General features: G+C 39.4%; 1 protein-coding gene across 4 annotated transcripts in view; it reads right to left on the bottom strand.

Moving 5' to 3' along the window:
• Positions 1 to 18,949, bottom strand: part of cep192 (centrosomal protein 192) — a 200,383-nt gene that overhangs the window by 77,658 nt on the left and 103,776 nt on the right. For all 4 annotated transcript variants that reach the window (XM_073046717.1, XM_073046708.1, XM_073046697.1 and 1 more), the window contains 4 exons: positions 9,462 to 9,692; positions 7,725 to 7,850; positions 5,918 to 6,055; positions 4,496 to 4,559 (listed from right to left, as the gene is read on the bottom strand). In XM_073046717.1, coding sequence (XP_072902818.1) covers positions 4,496 to 4,559; positions 5,918 to 6,055; positions 7,725 to 7,850; positions 9,462 to 9,692 — 559 coding nt within the window. The remainder of the gene's footprint in view (positions 1 to 4,495; positions 4,560 to 5,917; positions 6,056 to 7,724; positions 7,851 to 9,461; positions 9,693 to 18,949) is intronic.

The raw sequence follows: 18,949 nt of genomic DNA, 5'->3' as shown, positions 1-18,949 counted from the left end.
CTCACCAACGTGTACATTAGAGTGTCTCTGACTACTTCTCTCAATGATATATCAAAAGTATTGGCATTAGGGGGAGGAGCCAATATGGTGACTTCTGCAATCTCATCTGCAAAACACCTTAAATTCCTCTCTTTCTCCTTTCAAGGTGGCTGGGGCCCTGTTGGAGCCCATGATCTACAGGTGCACTCTAACTGCGGTTCTTCACAGCAGTGAGTTTCTGCTCCTGAAGCTCACCGACCAGCTGTTTTTGATTATCTCCAGAAGCAGTCTGGAAGCCATGTACCTTCTGGGTGCAGCCCCTGTGGACCTGATTCTTCAATGGTGTTGTCAACTGCAGTGCTGTGGGAGATCGGAACATTGGAACAGCTGTGGGAGTCTCTCACTCTGGAAACTCTGCTGGTTCTTGAGTCATGTGAGCTCAAATGAACATTGCTTCAGACTATGAATCGAAACAGCGAACTGTTGGTCTCCCCTCTCACTGTGGAAAGTGTAACACCTCCCTCTCCCTTGTTAGCAAGGAAAAGCACCTGTGGCATGTCAAATTGTTGGGTGAGCAATGGTTTTTCGACTGCAGATCATGGTCTCTCTTTGGGGGCTTTTTTATTGCTTGCTTGGTGAGTGGTGGGCACTGAGGCTTCCTGCTGGAATAAGTGAGGGGAAGGGAAGGGGGAGTGTTGATGCTTTGCTGCTGCTTGTGCGTGCAAGGGGGGGAGGGAGGCTTTGGGGTTCATTCATTCTTCGGGGTTCACAAAATTTTGCCACACAGTCATTTCTCAGCTAAAGTCAGTCTTTCAGACTGAACTGAATTAACTTTATTTCTTGCATCCTTCACATACATGAGGAGTAAAAATCTAAATGTGCAATCATAGTAATTTATTATAATTCATAATAAATAGAACAGTCAATGAAACATAGAAATACACTCAAATCGATAGTTAAGTGAGTTAATCAGAATGATGGCCTGGTAGAAGAAGCTGTTCCGGATCCTGCTGGCCCTGGCTTTTACGCTGCAGTACCATTTCCCGGATGGTAGCAGCTGGAATAGATTGTGGTTGGGATGACTTGGGTCTCCAATGATCCTTTGGGCCCTTTTTTTTTTACAACTGTCCTTGAAAATGTCCTGAATCATGGGAAGTACCAACTACAGATGCTGACCGCACCACTCTCTGCAGAATCCTGGCATTAAGGGAGGCACAGTTCCCATACCAGGCAGTGATGCAGCCAGTCAGGATGTTCTCAATTGTGCCCCTGTAGAAAGTTCTTAGGATCTGGAGGCCCATACCAAACTTCCTCAGCCGTCTGAGGTGAAAGAGGCGCAGTTGTGCAGACCACATGAGGTCCTTGGTGATGGGGATACCAAGGAACTTAAAGCTGTTTATACCCTCTCAACCCCAGATCCATTGATGTCAATAGGGGTTAGCTGATATCCATTGCTCCTGTAATCCACTACCAGCTCCTTTGTTTTTGCGACATTGAGGGAGAGGTTGTTTTCTTGACACCACTGTATCAGAGATAACTTCTTCCCTTCTTCTCGTTATTGTTTGAGATTAGGCCAATCAATGTAGTGTCGTCGGCAAATTTAATTAGCAGATTAGAGCTGTGGGTGGTGACACAGTCATGGGTATACAGGGAGTAAAGAAGGGGACTTAGTACACAGCCTAGAGGGGCTCCTATGTTGAGAGTCAGAGGGGTGGAGGTGAAGGAGCCCACTTCTATCACCTGCTGGTGATCTGACAGGAAGTCGAGGATCCAGCTGCACAAAACAGAATCAAGGCCGAGATCTCTGAGCTTCCTGTTGAGCCTGGATGGAATTATGTTGTTGAATGCTGAACTGAACTCCAAGAACAGCATTCTCATATAGGCAACCTTCTTCTCCAGATGTATAAGGAGGGTAGGTAGAGCAGTGGCTATTGTGCCATCTGTCGATCAGTTGTGTTGGTAGGCAAACTGTAGGAGGTCCAGTTTGGGTGGTAGCATGCTGCAGATGTAGTCCTTGACCAGCCTCTCTGAACACGATGAACATGACAGGTTCTGCTGTGTAAGCGATAGACATCCTTGCTGTTGACAGAACAGTCCAACTGCATCATGAAAGCTATAGAGGGATCTTCAGACAATCCACATGGAATCCTCATGTGCCATACAGTGAGTTACACTCCTTAGGCTACGTCCACACTAGACCGGATAATTTTGAAAACGCCGGTTTCGTGCAAAAACGATAGGCATCCACACTAGGTGTTTTTAAAAATATCTGTCCACATTAAAACAAATATTTGGGCGAATCCAAAAGTCAGTTACAAAGAGGCTTCATCTAGAGATAAGCAGCAACAAGGAATTCGTCCAAACACAGAAAATTCATAATGAGCTGACTGTTTCACAAAGAAGAGAGCGCCAGCTCTTATGCTGCTGAAGACACTTTGTGAAGGCATTCAGTACTGTAAGAACTGTATGAATATCAAGGGTTAGAACTAATTCCCATATCCAATTGGACATTTGAATTGATTTATTTTTTTTAAATGTTTCTAATGTACATAAATGGATGGGAGATTATTCAGTTCTATTCATTTAGGCTATGTAAGTATTTAGTTGGCATGCGCATTCTCCCTGTTATGGGCACGTGTGCGAGGGTTGGAAGGGGAATTGTGGGCAAGAAGGTGGCATCCCTTATGTACTGAACGTGAACAAATAATAAGGTTGCTTAAACAAAAGGAAATCTTGTCTTTGTTGCTTAAACATTAACAACCACTCTATGTGAGTTGCATAAGTCAGTGGCTGTAACTGGAGTTTAAGTTCATGTCTCCACAATCTCTAAGGTCTTGCACAAAAAGAGTATTTTATGGAAGAGTGACAAAGTAGCAGCCTTGGTTAAAAAAAATATCCTTGCCCATAAAGACTTTGCAAAGATACTGTAAAGATGTAGGAGGACTTGTCATCAAATGAGCCTAAACTGGAACTTTTTGGCCTCAACACTAAGCGATACATGTGGCTTTGGGAATGCTTTTCAGCAGCAGGGACTGGAAATCTGGTCAGGATTGATGGGAAAATGAATGTTTCTAAATAGAGAGATCCTGGATAAAAGCCGTCCAGCCTCTGGCAGAAAGTTTAAACTGGGGAGGAAGTTTGTCTTTCAGCATAACAAAGACCAAAGGCACACTGCTAGAGCAACCATAGAGTGGCTTCAAATGAAGAAAAATTATGTTCTTGATTGGCCCAGTCAGAGTCCTGATGTTAACCTGATCACACATCTCTAGCGAGACTGCCGTCCAATGCCGCACCCCAACTAACTTGGCACAGCTTTAGCAATCTTGCAAGAAGGAATAGGCAAACCCTGCTCCATCACATTGTGCAAAGCTAACAGAGACTTATCCAAAAAGACCACTGGCTGTAATAGCTGCGTGTGGTAGTTCAACTAAGCACTGAGCAAAGAGGGATGAATACTTTTCACTTTTGAATTTTTGGTTTTTCATGCTTTACTATTTTCCCTGTTTTTGGGGCTCTCCTATGAAAAAAAGGAGCATGTGATTCACAAATAAAAATTCTCAGTTAGATTGATCAAAATCCCTGGTTATAATACTCACTCATGTGAGCAAAGGGTGGGAGGCTGAATACTTTTTCAAGGCACTGTACCTGAGAGCATGCCATGTGAAGTGAAGCCTTTCCAAAAGAAAAAGTCCTATGTTTTTCTTTCATATCACCTGCATTATTTATTCTCAGTTCAAGTAATTAGACAGGCAGACAGACAGACATACTTTATTGATCCTGAGGGAAACTGGGTTTCATTACAGCCGCACCAACCAAGAATAGTGAAGAAATATAGCAATATAAAACCATAAATAATTAAATAATAAGTTAATCATGCCAAGTGGAAATAAGTCCAGGACCAGCCTATTGGCTCAAGGTGTCTGACACTCCGAGGGGGGAGTTGTAAAGTTTGATGGCCACAGGTAGGAATGATTTCCTATGACACTCAGTGTTACATCGCGGTGGAATGAGTCTCTGGCTGAATGTACTCCTGTGCCTAACCAGTACATTATGGAGTGGATGGGAGTCATTGTCCAAGATGGCATGCAACTTGGACAGCATCCTCTTTTCAGGCACCACCGTCAGAGAGTCCAGTTCCACCCCCACAACATCACTGGCCTTATGAACAAGTTTGTTGATAAAGTCACTAGAATCAACTTTGAATTGTGATGGGAAGAAGGAGAATGCCCAATCAATATCATTATTCAATAATCACTATTGCACAAATATATGCTGGTATAATGCTAGTCAAAAAGCCTACAGATATTTATCAGCTAAAACTCTAATCTTTACCTACGTCCACAAGCAAAATAGCTGTATGAACCAGCAGATTTTAAATGCCCATCAGACAATTCTCCAATATGCATCACTGCATGAGGAACAACCCACTCTGTACAGTATAAACAAATCATGCCTTTTTTTCCTGGAAGATCTCAGTTACAGCTGGAGCAATACTTAAACATTAAGATATACATACCCGTATTATAGACGTATTTTTGCGGTGCTTGAAAATGAACCCACACAACAAGACTTTCAGGATCCTATATATATAATAAAAAAAAGGTCTATTAAAAAATAAAAACTTGCAGCATCTCAGCACAACCCACATCTAAACATTCCAGAGAATAATTGATACCGCAGGGTATGTACTAGTCTGAGAGTTTCAGCTGGCAAAAAGACAGCAGTAGGAGTGGTTACTCCCTCTAAAACACTTTTTTTTAAAAAAGGTATTGGGGAAATGCAAGTTCTTTATTATGATCAATTAAAACTGGGTAAAATAGGGCATTCTATGATAGATAGGATTAAAAATTGCCTCTCTAACTAACTAAACTGGAGAAGCAACTGTTATTGTTAATTCTACACTTAGATCATATCAAAACTAAAAATTGTAAAGTTAATGCACAATAATTATTGGTGACAACTCAAAAGAATATTTTTTTTTTGTAATTAGAAAAACTATGACCCTTTTCAATGAATGGAAACTCCCATACAACATCTAATTACTGTGAAATGTCGAAGTCAGCTAATAATAATGGACTCTATTAGGTAGAAATAATTGACTTATACATATCATCCATAAACAATGCTACAATTATGCTCAGACATTCATTGAGTTGTGAGTTAAGAACATAAAAAATAGAAGCTAGAAATGGTCATTTGGTTTCTTAGCGCATGTTTCATTATTTAAAAGCATGGCTTATCTTTACATCATGAATATATTCAGAGCCCAATAAGGACTTGTTTATTTGTTGTTTTGTCTGTTAACCAATCCAAGCCATAACATTAAATGAAATTCTATGTGCTTCTGATCACCTGAAATACAATGTGGTCTTCCAGCTCCTTCAGATTAAAGTCACAGAACCCATACAGCCTGTTCAGTCTACTGAATTTGTATTGGTCATCCAAGCATAGAGTTACACTAATCCCATTTCTTTCTCCCTCAACTCCCCAAACATTCTCCGCTTTATCAACACACTAGGGGCAATTTACAGTGGCCAAGTAACTTTCCAACTTGCTTGGATATTGGAAGGATATACTCATGCAGTTGCAAGGACAGCATGCAAACTACATGCAATTCAATTTGGAGAATGAAATTTAATTGATTCATTCACAATCATCATTCCCTGAATTAGTCTGGTGAAGCCTTGTTTCACTCTTTCCACAGTAAGCACATTCTTGGGCAAGGAGACTAAAACTGCATACAACATTCCATCTACAAGTTCATGAAAATCCCATCTCAATGCAGAATAACATGCTTCTTTCTGTACACAAAATCTCTGTCACGAAAGGCATCCCATTTGGGTTTTTAATTGCTTGCTTTCAGTGTATGATGCACAATGACATCTTGAAAATTAACAGCACAGAATACTTTAAGCTGAAGTACGGAATTTCTCATCACCTCTCCATCATAGCTTGCTCGCAGCACGTGATTCATGACAGATGGACCCACCAATGGAGAGAGTCTTTCAGTCTGTAATGCTGTTTCTGTCACTGTGTCAGGTTTGGAAAATGTGAAACATCGCCATGCAGCAGGATTCTACACAGCATAGAAGTAATTAAAATTATTACAAATAATTAACTTCCCAGAAAGCCTCAAAGATCACATATATAGAAATTAGAAGCAGGAAAAAGCCACTCAGCCCTTTCAGTTTTGCCAAGACCTGATTGAACTTTAGCTGTGTATTCCCCTGATCTGTGGTATTCATTCACTCTCTTGTATAACAAGTACCTATTTACCTTTGCCTTAAAAATACTCAGACTCTTGCAAATTCCCTTTGAAAAACAAATGCCTTTAAGATTAAAATCTAAGATAATTCCATATTAAGATAAAACGGATTCCTATTGCCAAAGAAAGATGAAGTTACTTTGAGTTGAGTTTCACAGTTCAAGAGATTTGAAAGCATTCCTTGCTTATTAAAGTACTTCTTTTACTCAATCTTAAACCAGAACAGAATAAATTGGTCAATGTCAATTCAATGGAATATTAGTTACGTAGGTAATGAAATTAAAGACTAAGTTTATATTTATAGCATTAAAGTTTCTTAAAAGAGCTTCCTACAAGTTATCTTTTCCTTTGTAGTCAAAAGGCAGGTACTGCATAGCAGATACTGTAGCTAAGCCAGATCAATCTGGGAATATCTACTCAGACCTGAATAGCTCAATAGAATCAGGTTTATTATCACCAGCATGTGTCATGAAATTTGTTAACTTAGCAGCAGCAGTTCAATGCAATACATAATCTAGAAGAATATAATAATAAGTAAATCAATTACAGTATATGTATATAAAGTAGATTAAAAATCATGCAAAAAATTTATATATTAAAAAAGTGAAGTAGTATCCAAGGGTTCAATGTCCATTTAGGAATGGGATGGCAGAGGGAAAGAAGCTGTTCCTGAATCAGTGAGTGTGTGCCTTCAGGCTTCTGTACCTCCTACCTGATGGTAACAGTGAGAAAAGGGTATGCCCTGGGTGTTGGAGGTCCTTAATAATGGACGCTGCCTTTCTGAGACTCCGCTCCTTGAAGATGTCATGTGTACTTTGTAGGATAGTACCCAAGATGGAGCCAACTAAATTTACAACCCTCTGCAGCTTCTTTCAGTTCTGTGCAATAGCACCCCCCCCCTCCCAATACCAAACAGTGGTGCAGCATGTCAGAATGCTCTCCACGGTACATCTATAAAAGTTCTTGAGTGTATGTGGCATAATGCTTAAAGTCCATCTTATAAAATTATACTCATTGGTTTTGCGTGAAGAAATGGCTAAATTGATCAGGTAATAATCCAGAGGCACATTCTAACAATCCACAGATGCAGATTCAAATCCCACTGTGATAGTTGGAGACTTTAAAAGCTCAGTTAATTAAATAACATTGAATAATAATAAATAGGGTCATTAATAGTGACTGCACTACTAATGGATTATAAACGTCAATCTGATTCACTAATTTCTTTTAGGAAAAGAAATCCACTGCTCTTACTTAGTCTGGTCTTAATGTGACTGAGAACCAACAGCACTTGGTTCAATTTCCTCTGTAACATGTGTAAGACATTGTTGTTTCATAACACAACTGCAACATTTTAAGCATTTAAGGTCAGGCAAGAATATCGGTAATGTTAGCAACGTTTTGAAATTGTTCAAAGTTTGAATCAAAATGACTAGATTAATGCCAAAGCTGTTATTCCGCAGAGAGAAAAAAAACTTACAGCACTGATGACAAGCCGAAGGGGAATGGTGGCATGAGTCCTATTGACAAGTTTGAGAGAGAGTGTTTTACCACCACCAGGTAGTAAGTCACCAAAATCCAGGCATCCTCTTTTCTCTGCTACAACCTGGAATTAAATACATTATTGAATTGATCTGCATTTCATGTGCGCTTTGGAACTGCAGAGAACTCTTTGAAAGATTATGAATTCAATTATTTAATCTGTTAGTATTATGACCTTTTAAGTATAGTTTCACTTTTAACAATTAATTATTAATGAGAAAAATAATGATAGGTTCAATGCAGGGTCTTTCCTTAACTATCTTTAATGCTCGCATATCTCAACCTTAAAAACAAGCAATCTGATCAATTTCATGTGTGCTGCAAACCATCATTAAACACCATCACTTTTCCTGCATCCAAAGAGCATTTCAATCATACTTTTAAATATTCCAGACAGAATACACAACTTATACGGATCATATGGCACCAACAGTACTTGTAGCTTATTCGAGCAGTTCCATTCACATAAACTACATACTTTGAGTAAGTTTTTACCAAATTCCAGCTGTACCCTTTGTATCTTACTCTCAGCCTCTCATTATGCTTATAATTGAAAGGAAATCATTTGTGTTTACTTTTTCAAAATCTTCCAGTATCTTAAATGTTTTATACACCCAAGTCTCACATGACTTCCTCTTTTCAGGTGAAAGGACATAGTTTTTATTCCTTCTCTATTGGTATAACCTTAGAACTCAGGCTTTACATTTATAAAGCCTAACACAATTTCTCCTGTGTCTTCATATATTTTCTAAAATATATAAGCAATAATTTTACTGGGGGAATCAAGTTGGTCAAGCCAAGGTTCAATATTTATCTGCTTTTCAATTTGTTTCCTTATCCTCAAACTCCTCCTAATCCTTAGTGCAAAGATCTCAGCAAATTAACATTTTTAGAACACATTCATGCTGTCAGGTACCCAAATACAATATTTCTTTTAAGCAGTTTCTTAGAGTTAAGTGTGATATGCCTCTCTTCCACTTCTATGATTCTGAGGTGGATGAACAAATTCTATGTAGGCCACATAGTGACTGGCATGGCAGGTGGTTACTTAAAAAAGTTGATGTGCTGCTTCATTTAGCTCTTAGGCAATGATAGCTAAGTGACAGTGAAGTCTTCCACTGATTGGATCTTGATATTTTGGGTCCAAACCTTTCAGTAGAAGATGTTTGATGTTTGTGGGTTGTTACTTTTAATACACCTACCAGTACATCAATTACACACTCTTAAAAAAAATGCAAGATTTTGGTCAAAATGTTTGATCAAAGACAACTGAGGACATTGAACTTTGCAATCATCATCACAGCAATTCAATTCAACATACAATAATCTCTTTCAGTACAGAAAATATAAAATTTCAGTAACAAACAGATGATCAGATTTCACTCCATATATTGTAACATCTCAGCATGCCATGAAGTTAAGTTTGATTTTGGACAAGATCAGCTGTTACACAGCAGAACCATTTCTTCTGAGCAATCTTGAAGGGAATTAGCAATACTAATAATCAAGTGAAGTGATAAGCCAGTACACAAGACTTTCAGAAAAACATCTCAGGCAATCGAAACAATTCATTGTGCAAAACATTAAAGGTGGAAAAGTTCAGAAGATCACAGAATTAAAGGATATTGCTAGTGGTGTGTGAAACATTGGAATGAATTAATTGAATGCACTTCACCTCAACGAATGGATTTTCTGCCACAGCTGTAACCACCACTCTGACCGCAAGTGCTTCTGCTCTGGCAATTGTATGGGCATCTGCTGAGACTGGATATGATGAGATTGATAGCACACACTGAAAAACACCAGCCTGGCGTGGAAGGAACATCAGTTTTAAATCTTCAGTAACATGAGGGCCAATTATTGCTTTGTTCTTGAATATCCAGCACTGGTGAGCAAATGTATCCATCTGGAAAGTATAAAATAGGTAAAAGTGAACTGAACAGTTAATTGATAGCTGATAAGCTACTGCATCAGACATCCAAACATATTAAAAGTACTGTACTGACTCTGAGTTCAACTTGAGTTCAGGCTGCTTACTTTGACTTAAAATTTTAATCAACTCTGGAAGTAACCTCAGAAACAGCATGTTTAATGAAATTGTTAACTTGGTGTTAGCTACATTATTAATTTATTTGCTTATAGGCAGTGTGTATTTCTAGGTAGTACAAATTTCATTGGTAGCAGGGTAAGATTTTGAGGTTTTTCCTACAATGTCCAAAAATATTTTTGCAAGTTGTTGACTAAAGGGGAAGTGCTTCATGAAATCAAACAGTTTTAAACGAGTTTATTCCCCCTCTTCTGGAAAGCGAATATTACTTTTCATAGGACTAAAGTAGACATCTGAAATTAATTATGTGAAATCAGCCCTGAAGAAATGGAAATAGTCAAAAATGGGTGGGGAATAGTTAGTTTAGGGGGAAAGAATCAAATGCTATAGACTCTTCTTCAGAAGAGATGACTTGGAAAGTCTTAGGACATTGGAAAAAGTGTAGAGGTCCCAAACTCTTATTAGGGAAGTAGGCTGGGCAGGTGGCAGAAGGTTTGTTAGAGCTGCTGGGGAGGGTTTAAACTAATTTGGCATGGGGGTGGGTGGGAACCGGAGTGAAGGGACTCAGAATAGGATGCATAGTAAAAAATGAAAGATAGTGTGCAGTCAGACTGCCAGGAAGGGCAGGCAGGTGATAGGATTTAGTTGCAGCCATCAGGCTAAGTATCAAAATATTAGGGATGCAGAATCAGAAAGGACAGTAAATACAGTGCTCAAGGTGTTCTATCTAAATGTGTGTAGTTTAAGAAATAAGGTGGATGATCTTGTTGCACTATTAAAGATTGCCAGGTATGACGTTGGGAAAGGGAAGGGGAAGGGGAAAACCGAAATAAATCAAAGATAGAGTGCAACAGAGATGATAGAAAGGACAGGCAGGAGACAAGGCACAATCACAGCCAGTGGGATGAGTTGCAGGGCAATAGAGGCATGGTGCAGTTAAAACAGAAAGCAACAAATACTGGAGGTGTGGTGCACTTAAAACAGTAAATACTGGACTGAAAGTGTTGCATTTGAATGCACGCAGCATAAGAAATAAAATGGATGATCTTGAAATTCAGCTACAGATTGGCAAGTATGATGTTGTGGCCATCTCTGAAACTTGGCTAAAGGATGGCTGCCACTGGGAGTTGAACACCCAAGGGTATATGGTGTATCGGAAAGATAGGTTAGTAGGTAGAGGGGGTGGTGTACCCTGTATATAAGAAATAATATTAAATCATTAGAAAGGGATGAAGTAGGATTGGAAGGTGTAGGGTCTCTATGGGTTGAATTAAGAAATGGAAAGGGTAAAAGCACTCTAATGGCAGTTGTATTCAGGCCTCCAAACAGCAGGAGAGAGAAAAGGCCTGTCAGAAGGGCAAGTCATGGTAAGTGTTGGGGATTTTAACATGAAAGTGGATTGGGAAAACCAGGCCAGTACTGGATCTTACAATGGCATGAGAGGGGAAATTACAATGACATGAGAGGGGAACTGGCCAAGGTTGATTGGAAAGGACCACTAGCAGGAAGGACAACAGAGCAGCAGTGGCTGGAGCTTCAGCAAAAAATGAGAGGAGTGCAAGACAGATATATTCCAAATAAGAAGAAATTTTTGAATGGTAACAGGACACTACCATGGCTGACAAGTGAAGTGAGAGCCAAATTAAAAGCAACAGAGAGGGCATACAAGGAAGCCAGAGCCAGTGGGAAGCTTTTAAAAACCTAAAGAAGGGAACTAAGGTGGTCAACAGGAAGGAAAAGATGAATTATGAAAGGAAACTGGTGACTAATATCAAAGAAGATACTAAAAGCTTTTTGAAGTATATAAGGGATAAATGAGAGTTGAGGGTAGATATAGAATCAATAGAAAATGATGTTGGAGATGTTGTAATGAGAGATGCAGAAAATGGCAGAGGAACTGAATGCGTATTTTGCATCAGTGTTCACAGTGGAAGACATCTGCAGTACACCAGACATTCAAAAGTGTCAGGGAAAGTGAAGTATGTGCAGTGAAAATTACGACTGAGAAGGTGCTCAGAAGCTTAATGGTCTGAGGGCAGATAAATCTCCTGGACCTGACTGAATGCACCCCCAGGTTCTGAAGGAAGTCGGTGCAAAGATTGTAGAGGTATTAACAATGATTTTTCAAGAATTGATAGATTCTGGCATTGTACCGGGTGAATGGAAAATTGCTAATATTTCTCCGCTGTTTAAGAAGGGTGGGGGGCAGTAGAAAGGAAACTATAGACCTGTTAGCCTGATATCAGTGGTTGGGAAATTGTTAGAATTGATTGTTAGGGATGAGATTACAGAATACCTGGAGGCATATGACAAGATAGGCCAAAGCCAGCATGGTTTCCTGAAAGGAAAATCCTGCCTGACTAACCTACTGCAATTCTTTGAGGAAATTACAAGCAAGGTAGACAAAGGAGATGTAGTAGATTTGCTGTACTTGAATTTTCATAAGGCCTTTGACAAGGTGCCACACATGAGGCTGCTTAGCCAGATAAGAAACAGGTAAGTTACTTGTATGGGTGGAGCACTGGCTGATTGGCAGAAAACAGAGAGTGGGAATAAAGGGATCCTATTCTGGCTGACGGCCGGTTACCAGTGGACTTCTACGGGGGTCAGTGTTGGGACCACTGCTTTTTCTGATGTATGTCAATGATTTGGACTGTGGGATTAATGGATTTGTGGCTAAATTTGCCAATGATACAAAGGTAAGTGGAGGAGCGAATAGTGTTGAGGAAACAGAGAGCCTGCAGAGAGACTTAGATAGTTTAGGGGAATGGGCAAAGTGGCAAATGAAATACAATGTTGGAAAGTGTATGATCATGCACTTTGGTGGAAGAAGTAAACAGGCAGACTATTATTTATATGGGGAGAGAATTCAAAATGCAGAAATGCAAAGGGACTTGGGAGTCCTTGTGCAGGATACCCTAAAGGTTAACCTCTAGGTTGAGTCAGTGGTGAAGGCAGCGAATGCAATATTGGCATTCATTTCTAGAGGTAAAGAATACAAGAACAGGGATATAATGTTGAGATTCTATAAGGCACTCGTGAGACCACTCTTGGAGTACAGGTTTCCCCTGCAATCTGAAAGTAGAGCGTTCCTATTAAACTGTTTGTAATCCGAAATGTTGTAAAGCGAAGTAACAATTACCATTAATTTATATGGGAACAATTTTTGAGTGTTACCAGACCCCAAAAAATAACCTACCAAATCAAAGCAAATAACACATAAAACCTAAAATATCACTGACATATAGTAAAAGCAGGAATTATATGATAAATTTACACCCTATATAAAGTAGAAATATTGTAGGTACAGTGTAGTTTCACTTATCAAACTCAGGAAGGCAGCGAGCCAAAATCGATTTGGAGAAAAAAGATTGGCACATACACATATATGTACGCACATACACGCATGCGCAAACAACTGCTTGCACAAGGCTTCACTGTCATTGTAGTCTTTCTCGGGGTAAACACATGTATAAAGTAGGCATCTTTTTTTTCGTAAAAGCGAAAATCCTCTTTGGTTAGCGAAAACAGGTATTAATGTAAGTCTTTAGTAACAGCCAGTTGTCGTAAATTGAACGTTCGAAAAGCGGGGGCCACCTATATTGTGTGCAATTCTGTGCTCCTTATTTTAGAAAGGATATACTGACATTGGAGAGGGTTCAGCGAAGATTCGCATGAATGATTCCAGGAATTAAAGGGTTACCGTATGAGGAAAGTCTGGTAGCTCTTGGGCTGAATTTCCTAGAGTTCAGAATGACAGGAGATCTCATAGAAACATTTCATATGTTAGAAGGCCTGAACAGATTAAATATGGCAAAGTTACTTCCCATGGTAGGGGAGTCTAGGACAAGAGGGCACAACTTCAGGATTGAAGGGCGTCCACTTTGAACAGAGATGTGGAGAAATTACTTTAGTCAGAGGGTGGTAAATCTGTGGAATTTATTGCCACAAGCAGCTGTGGAGGCCAAGACATTGGGGTGCATTTAAGGCAGAGATAGATAGGTTCTTGATTAGCCAGGGCATCAAAGGGAATGGGAAAAAGGCAGGGGAGTGAGGATGACTGGAAGTATTGGATCAGCTATAATTGAATGGCAAAGCAGACTCGATGGGCTGAATGGCCCACTTCTGCTCCTGTATCTTATAGTCTTATGATGGTGTAGCCATCACTGAATGGTGGCTGAAGGATGGATGAAGTTTGGAGCTGAATGTCCAAGGTTACATGTTATATCAGAGGGATAGGAAAGTAGAGAAAGGGGGCAGTGTGGCTCTACTGGCAAAAAATGGCATCAAATCAGTATAAGGATGTGACATAGGATTGGAAGATGTAAAAGGATGTTAATGGTAGTTATACACAGGCCTCCAAACAGTATCTGTGATGTGGACCACAAATTACAACAGGAAATAGAAAAGGTGTGTCAAAACAGCAATGTTATGGTAGTCATGGGAGATTTTAACATGCAGGTCGAAAGGGAAAATCAGGTTGGTAATGGATCTCACGAGACAGTGAGTTTGTTGAACACCTAACAGATGGCTTTTTAGAGCTATTTGTAGTTGAGCCCATGAGGGGATCTGCTATACTGGATTGGATGTTATGTAATGCAGCGGTCCCCAACCATCGGGCCACTGACTGGTGGTTCGGGACCACTGATGTAATGAACTGGAGGCAATTAGGGAGCTGAAGGTATAAGAACCCTTAGGGACCAGTGAGTTCAACTTGAAATTTGATAGGAAGGAAGTATGATGCAGCAGCTTTTCAGTGGAGTACAGGAAATTACTGTGTTATGAGAGAATACTTGGACAAGGTAATTTGAAAAGAGCTGCTGGCAAGGATGCCAGCAGTGCAGCAATGGGGTGCGTTTCTGGGAAAAAGGAGGAATGTGCAGGATATATGTATTCCAAAAATGAATATTCAAATGCTAAAATAGTACAACTGTGGCTAACAAGGAAAGTCAAAGCTATTGTAAAGAGCAAAAGAAAGGGCATACAATATAGCAAAAATTAGTGGGAAGATAGAGATCTGGGAAGTTTTTAAAAACCTACACAGAGAACTAAAAAAAATCATCAGAAGGGCAAAGATGAAATATGAAAGCAAGCTAGCAAATAATATCAAAGTGGATAGTAAAAGTTTTTTCAAGTATGTTAAAAAATAAAAGAATAATGGGAGTGGGTATAGGACCGATAAAAAATGAGCCAGGAGAAATAATAACGGGGGACAAGGAGATAGCTGATGAACACAGCCTTCACTGTGGAAGACATTAGCAGTATGCCTAATGTTGCAGTGTGTGAAGGAGGAGAAGTGGGTGCAGTTACTATAACAAGAGAGAAGGTACTCAAGCAGTTGAAAGACCTAAAGTACTCAACTCATTACCGGACCAGATGAACTGCACCCTAACGTTCTGAAATCAGAATCAGGTTTATTATTACTGGCATGTGTCATGAAGTTTGTTAACTTAGCACCAGCAGTTCAATACAGTACATGATATAATAGAAAATAATAATAATTAGTAAAATTACAGTGTATGTATATTGAATAGATTCAAAATCGTGTAAAAAAAAACACACAGAAGTAATATATATATTAAAAAAAAGTGAGGTAGTATCCAAGGGTAAAATGTCCATTTAGAAATTAGATGGCAGAGGGCAAGAAGCTGTTCCTGAATTGCTGAGTGTGTGCCTTCAGGCTTCTGTACTTCCTACCTGATGGTAACAGTGAAGAAAAGGACATGCCCTGGGTGCTGGAGGTCCTTAATAATGGACGCTGCCTTTCTGAGTCACCACTCTTTGAAGATGTCCTGGATACTTTGTTGGCTAATACCCAAGATATAGCCAACTAAATTTACAATCCTCTGCAGCAGCTGCCCAACCCTGCCCCCCCACCATACCAGACAGTGATGCAGCCTGTCAGAATGCTCTCCACGGTACATCTATAGAAGTTTTTGAGTGTATTTGTTGACATACCAGATCTCTTCAAACTCCCAAGTATAGTTGCTGTCTTGCCTTCTTTATAACTACATCGATATGTTGGGACCAGGTTAGATCCTCAGAGATCTTGACACCCAGGAACTTGAAACTGTTCACTGTCTTCACTTCTGATCCCTCACTGAGGATTGGTATGTGTTCCTTCGTCTTACCCTTCCTGACGTCCACAATCAGTTTTCATCTTACTGATGTTGAGTGCAAGGTTGTTGCTGCAACACCACTCCACTAGTTGGTATACCTCACACTTGCATGCCTCTCGTCACCACCTGCGATTCTACCAACAATGATTGTATCATGAGTATTTGAGCTATGCCTAGCCACATAGTCATGGGTATAGTGAGAGTAGAGCAATGGGCTAAGCACACACCCGAGGTGGTTGATCGTCAAGGATGAAGAAATGTTATCAACAATCTGCACAGATTGTGGTCTTCTGTTTACGAAGATGAGGATCCAACTGTAGGGGAGGTACAGAGGCCCAGGTCCTGTAACTTCTCAATCAGGATTGGGGGAATAACAGTATTAAATGCTGAGCTATAGTCGATGAACTATAGCAGTGAGAGGTTGAAAATGTTCTTGAATACTCCCACCAGTTGGTTGGCACAAGTTTTCAGAGCCTTACAAGGTACCCCATCGGGACCTTCTGCCTTATGAGGGTTCACTCTCTTTACAGACAGCCTAACATCGGGCTCTGAAACAGAGGTAACAGGGTCATCAGGTACAGCAGGGATCTTCACAGATGTATTTATATTCTCCCTTTCAAAGGGGGCATAGAAGGTGTTGAGTTCATCCAGTAGTGAAGCATCGCTGCCAATGATGCTATTGGGTTTTGATTTGTAGGAAGCAATATCTTGCAAACCCTACCAGAGCTGTCGTATATCCGATGTCGTCTCCAACCTCATTCGAAATTGTCTCTTCACCCTTGAAATAGCTCTTCGCAAATCATACCTGGTTTTCTGGTACAGGCCTGGGTCGTCAGACTTGAAAGCCACAGATCGAGCCTTCAGCTGATGACGTACGCCCTGGCTCATCCACTGCTTTTGGTTTGGGAATGTACAGTAAGTCTTTGTAGGCACACACTCATCTACATAGGTAGCGTTAGGGATTGCTGTGGCATTAGAAATGATCTTTCAACAAAGTAAAATTCATTTCTTCTAATGTCAATGGGCTGTCAAGTCCAAATGCAGTAAATTTCTAACCAAACTGAAAAAAGAACAAGCCAATATAGTATATTTACAGGAAACTCACTTAAGTGATAATGAGCATGGAAAACTAAAGAGAATGGGTTTCACTGATTTGTTTTTCTCCTCATATAAATCAGGACATAGGAGAGGAGCTGCTATTCTTATCTCAGGCAAGCTAAATTTTGAAAAAGTATTCGAAATAGGAGATAAGGAGGGCAGATATATTCTGGTAAGCGGGTATATAGACGGAAATTTAGTTACTCTATTGAATATATATACACCCCCAGGAAGTGATATCTTTTAGAAAATTACTAATATTATGGTAACGGAAATAGGTCTCCTGATATGTGGGGGAGACGTAAATTTAAAATTACAACCAAAGTTAGACTCTTCCAATTAAAAAACCTATGAAACAAAATCTTTACATAAGAAAGTTAATACACTTTTTGAGGATGTTGGTTTAATTGATATATGGAGTGGACCTTTTCCCCAACAGAAGGGATTACACACATTGTTCTGCCACCCCCCCCCCATTCTGTATATACTAGAATAGACTATTTCATAACATTTGTTAAAAACAAAGACAAAATAAACACCTGTGGAGTTGGGACAATAGATGTAAGTGACCATGCACCTAAATATTTATCTGTTGATTTTGACCTACAACCAAAGAATACTATTTGGAAACTAAATTCAAGTCTACTCAATGATCCGTACTTTAAGGAATAAATTAAAAAAAGAAATTGATCTCTACTTAGAATTCAATGATAATGAAGAGGTTTCACCTCCCATTCTATGGGATACTCTGAAGGATCTTCATATAAGAAAAAAAATAAAGTTTGGCTACGCAAGAAATCAGGAAAAATTTAATGTTTCTGAAACAGAGATATTATGAAAGTGGATCCAAGTCTATGAAAATATTGGCGTGGAAACTGAAAAGTAAAGATAGCAGAAAATACAATTCATAGAATTAGGGATCCAAGAACAGAAATAAACTAAGTGAAATCCAAGAAGCTTTTGAAGTGTGTTATAAAACTCAATATTCCAAAGTTCCAGGAGAAGCATAACCCAAATTGACACCTTCCTGAATTCTCTAGTTACCCACTTTAAGCGAAGAACAAAATAGAACAATGACTGCTGACATAACTGAAGTTGAACTAAGAGCTGCAATTAGTAGGCTTAAATTAAGCAAGTCACCAGGATCAGATGGGTATATGGCAGAGTGGTACAAAGAATTTTTAAATGAGTTGATTCCTGTCTTACTCCCCACACTGAACTGGGCTCTAAAGAAGGCACCCAGTTGGAAGGAAGTGATAATCTCAGCTATACCGAAAGAAGGCAAGGATAAAATGGAATGTGGGTCATTTAGACCAATATCTGATCTTAATGTAGATTATAGGTTATTTATCTCCATCATGGCCAAACGATTAGAAGAGTTTCTACCCATATTGATATATAACGATCAGACAGGTTTTATACAACGCCAAACACAAGACAATATATAAAGGACACTTCACATTACGGATCATATTAAGCAATAGTAATAAGCATGGACACTGAAAAGACATTTGATTCGGTGAATTGGAGCTTTACATAGATTTGGCTTCCATGATACAATTATTAAAACTATACAGGCACTATATGACAACCCTACTGCTAGGATTAAAATCAATGCATATTTATCAAATAGTTTAACCCTAGAAAGGGGCACGAGACAGGATTGTGCATGGTCACCGCTACTCTTCGCATTATAACTGGAACCATTAGCTCAATACATCAGACAAAATGAAGATATCAGGGGAATTACTATTAAAGGGACAGAGCATAAATTGACCTGTACGCAATCCTTTGAACAATATGGTCAATTATCAGGATACAGGATCAACGTAGGTAAAACCCAATTACTTTCATATAACTATAGCTCACCAAGAGAAATTGAAAGTAGATATCCCTGGG

The sequence above is a fragment of the Hemitrygon akajei genome, chromosome 1 (assembly GCF_048418815.1).
Source record: "Hemitrygon akajei chromosome 1, sHemAka1.3, whole genome shotgun sequence".
NCBI classification, from domain to species: Eukaryota; Metazoa; Chordata; class Chondrichthyes; order Myliobatiformes; family Dasyatidae; genus Hemitrygon; species Hemitrygon akajei.
This window is presented reverse-complemented; position numbering and strand designations above follow the sequence as displayed.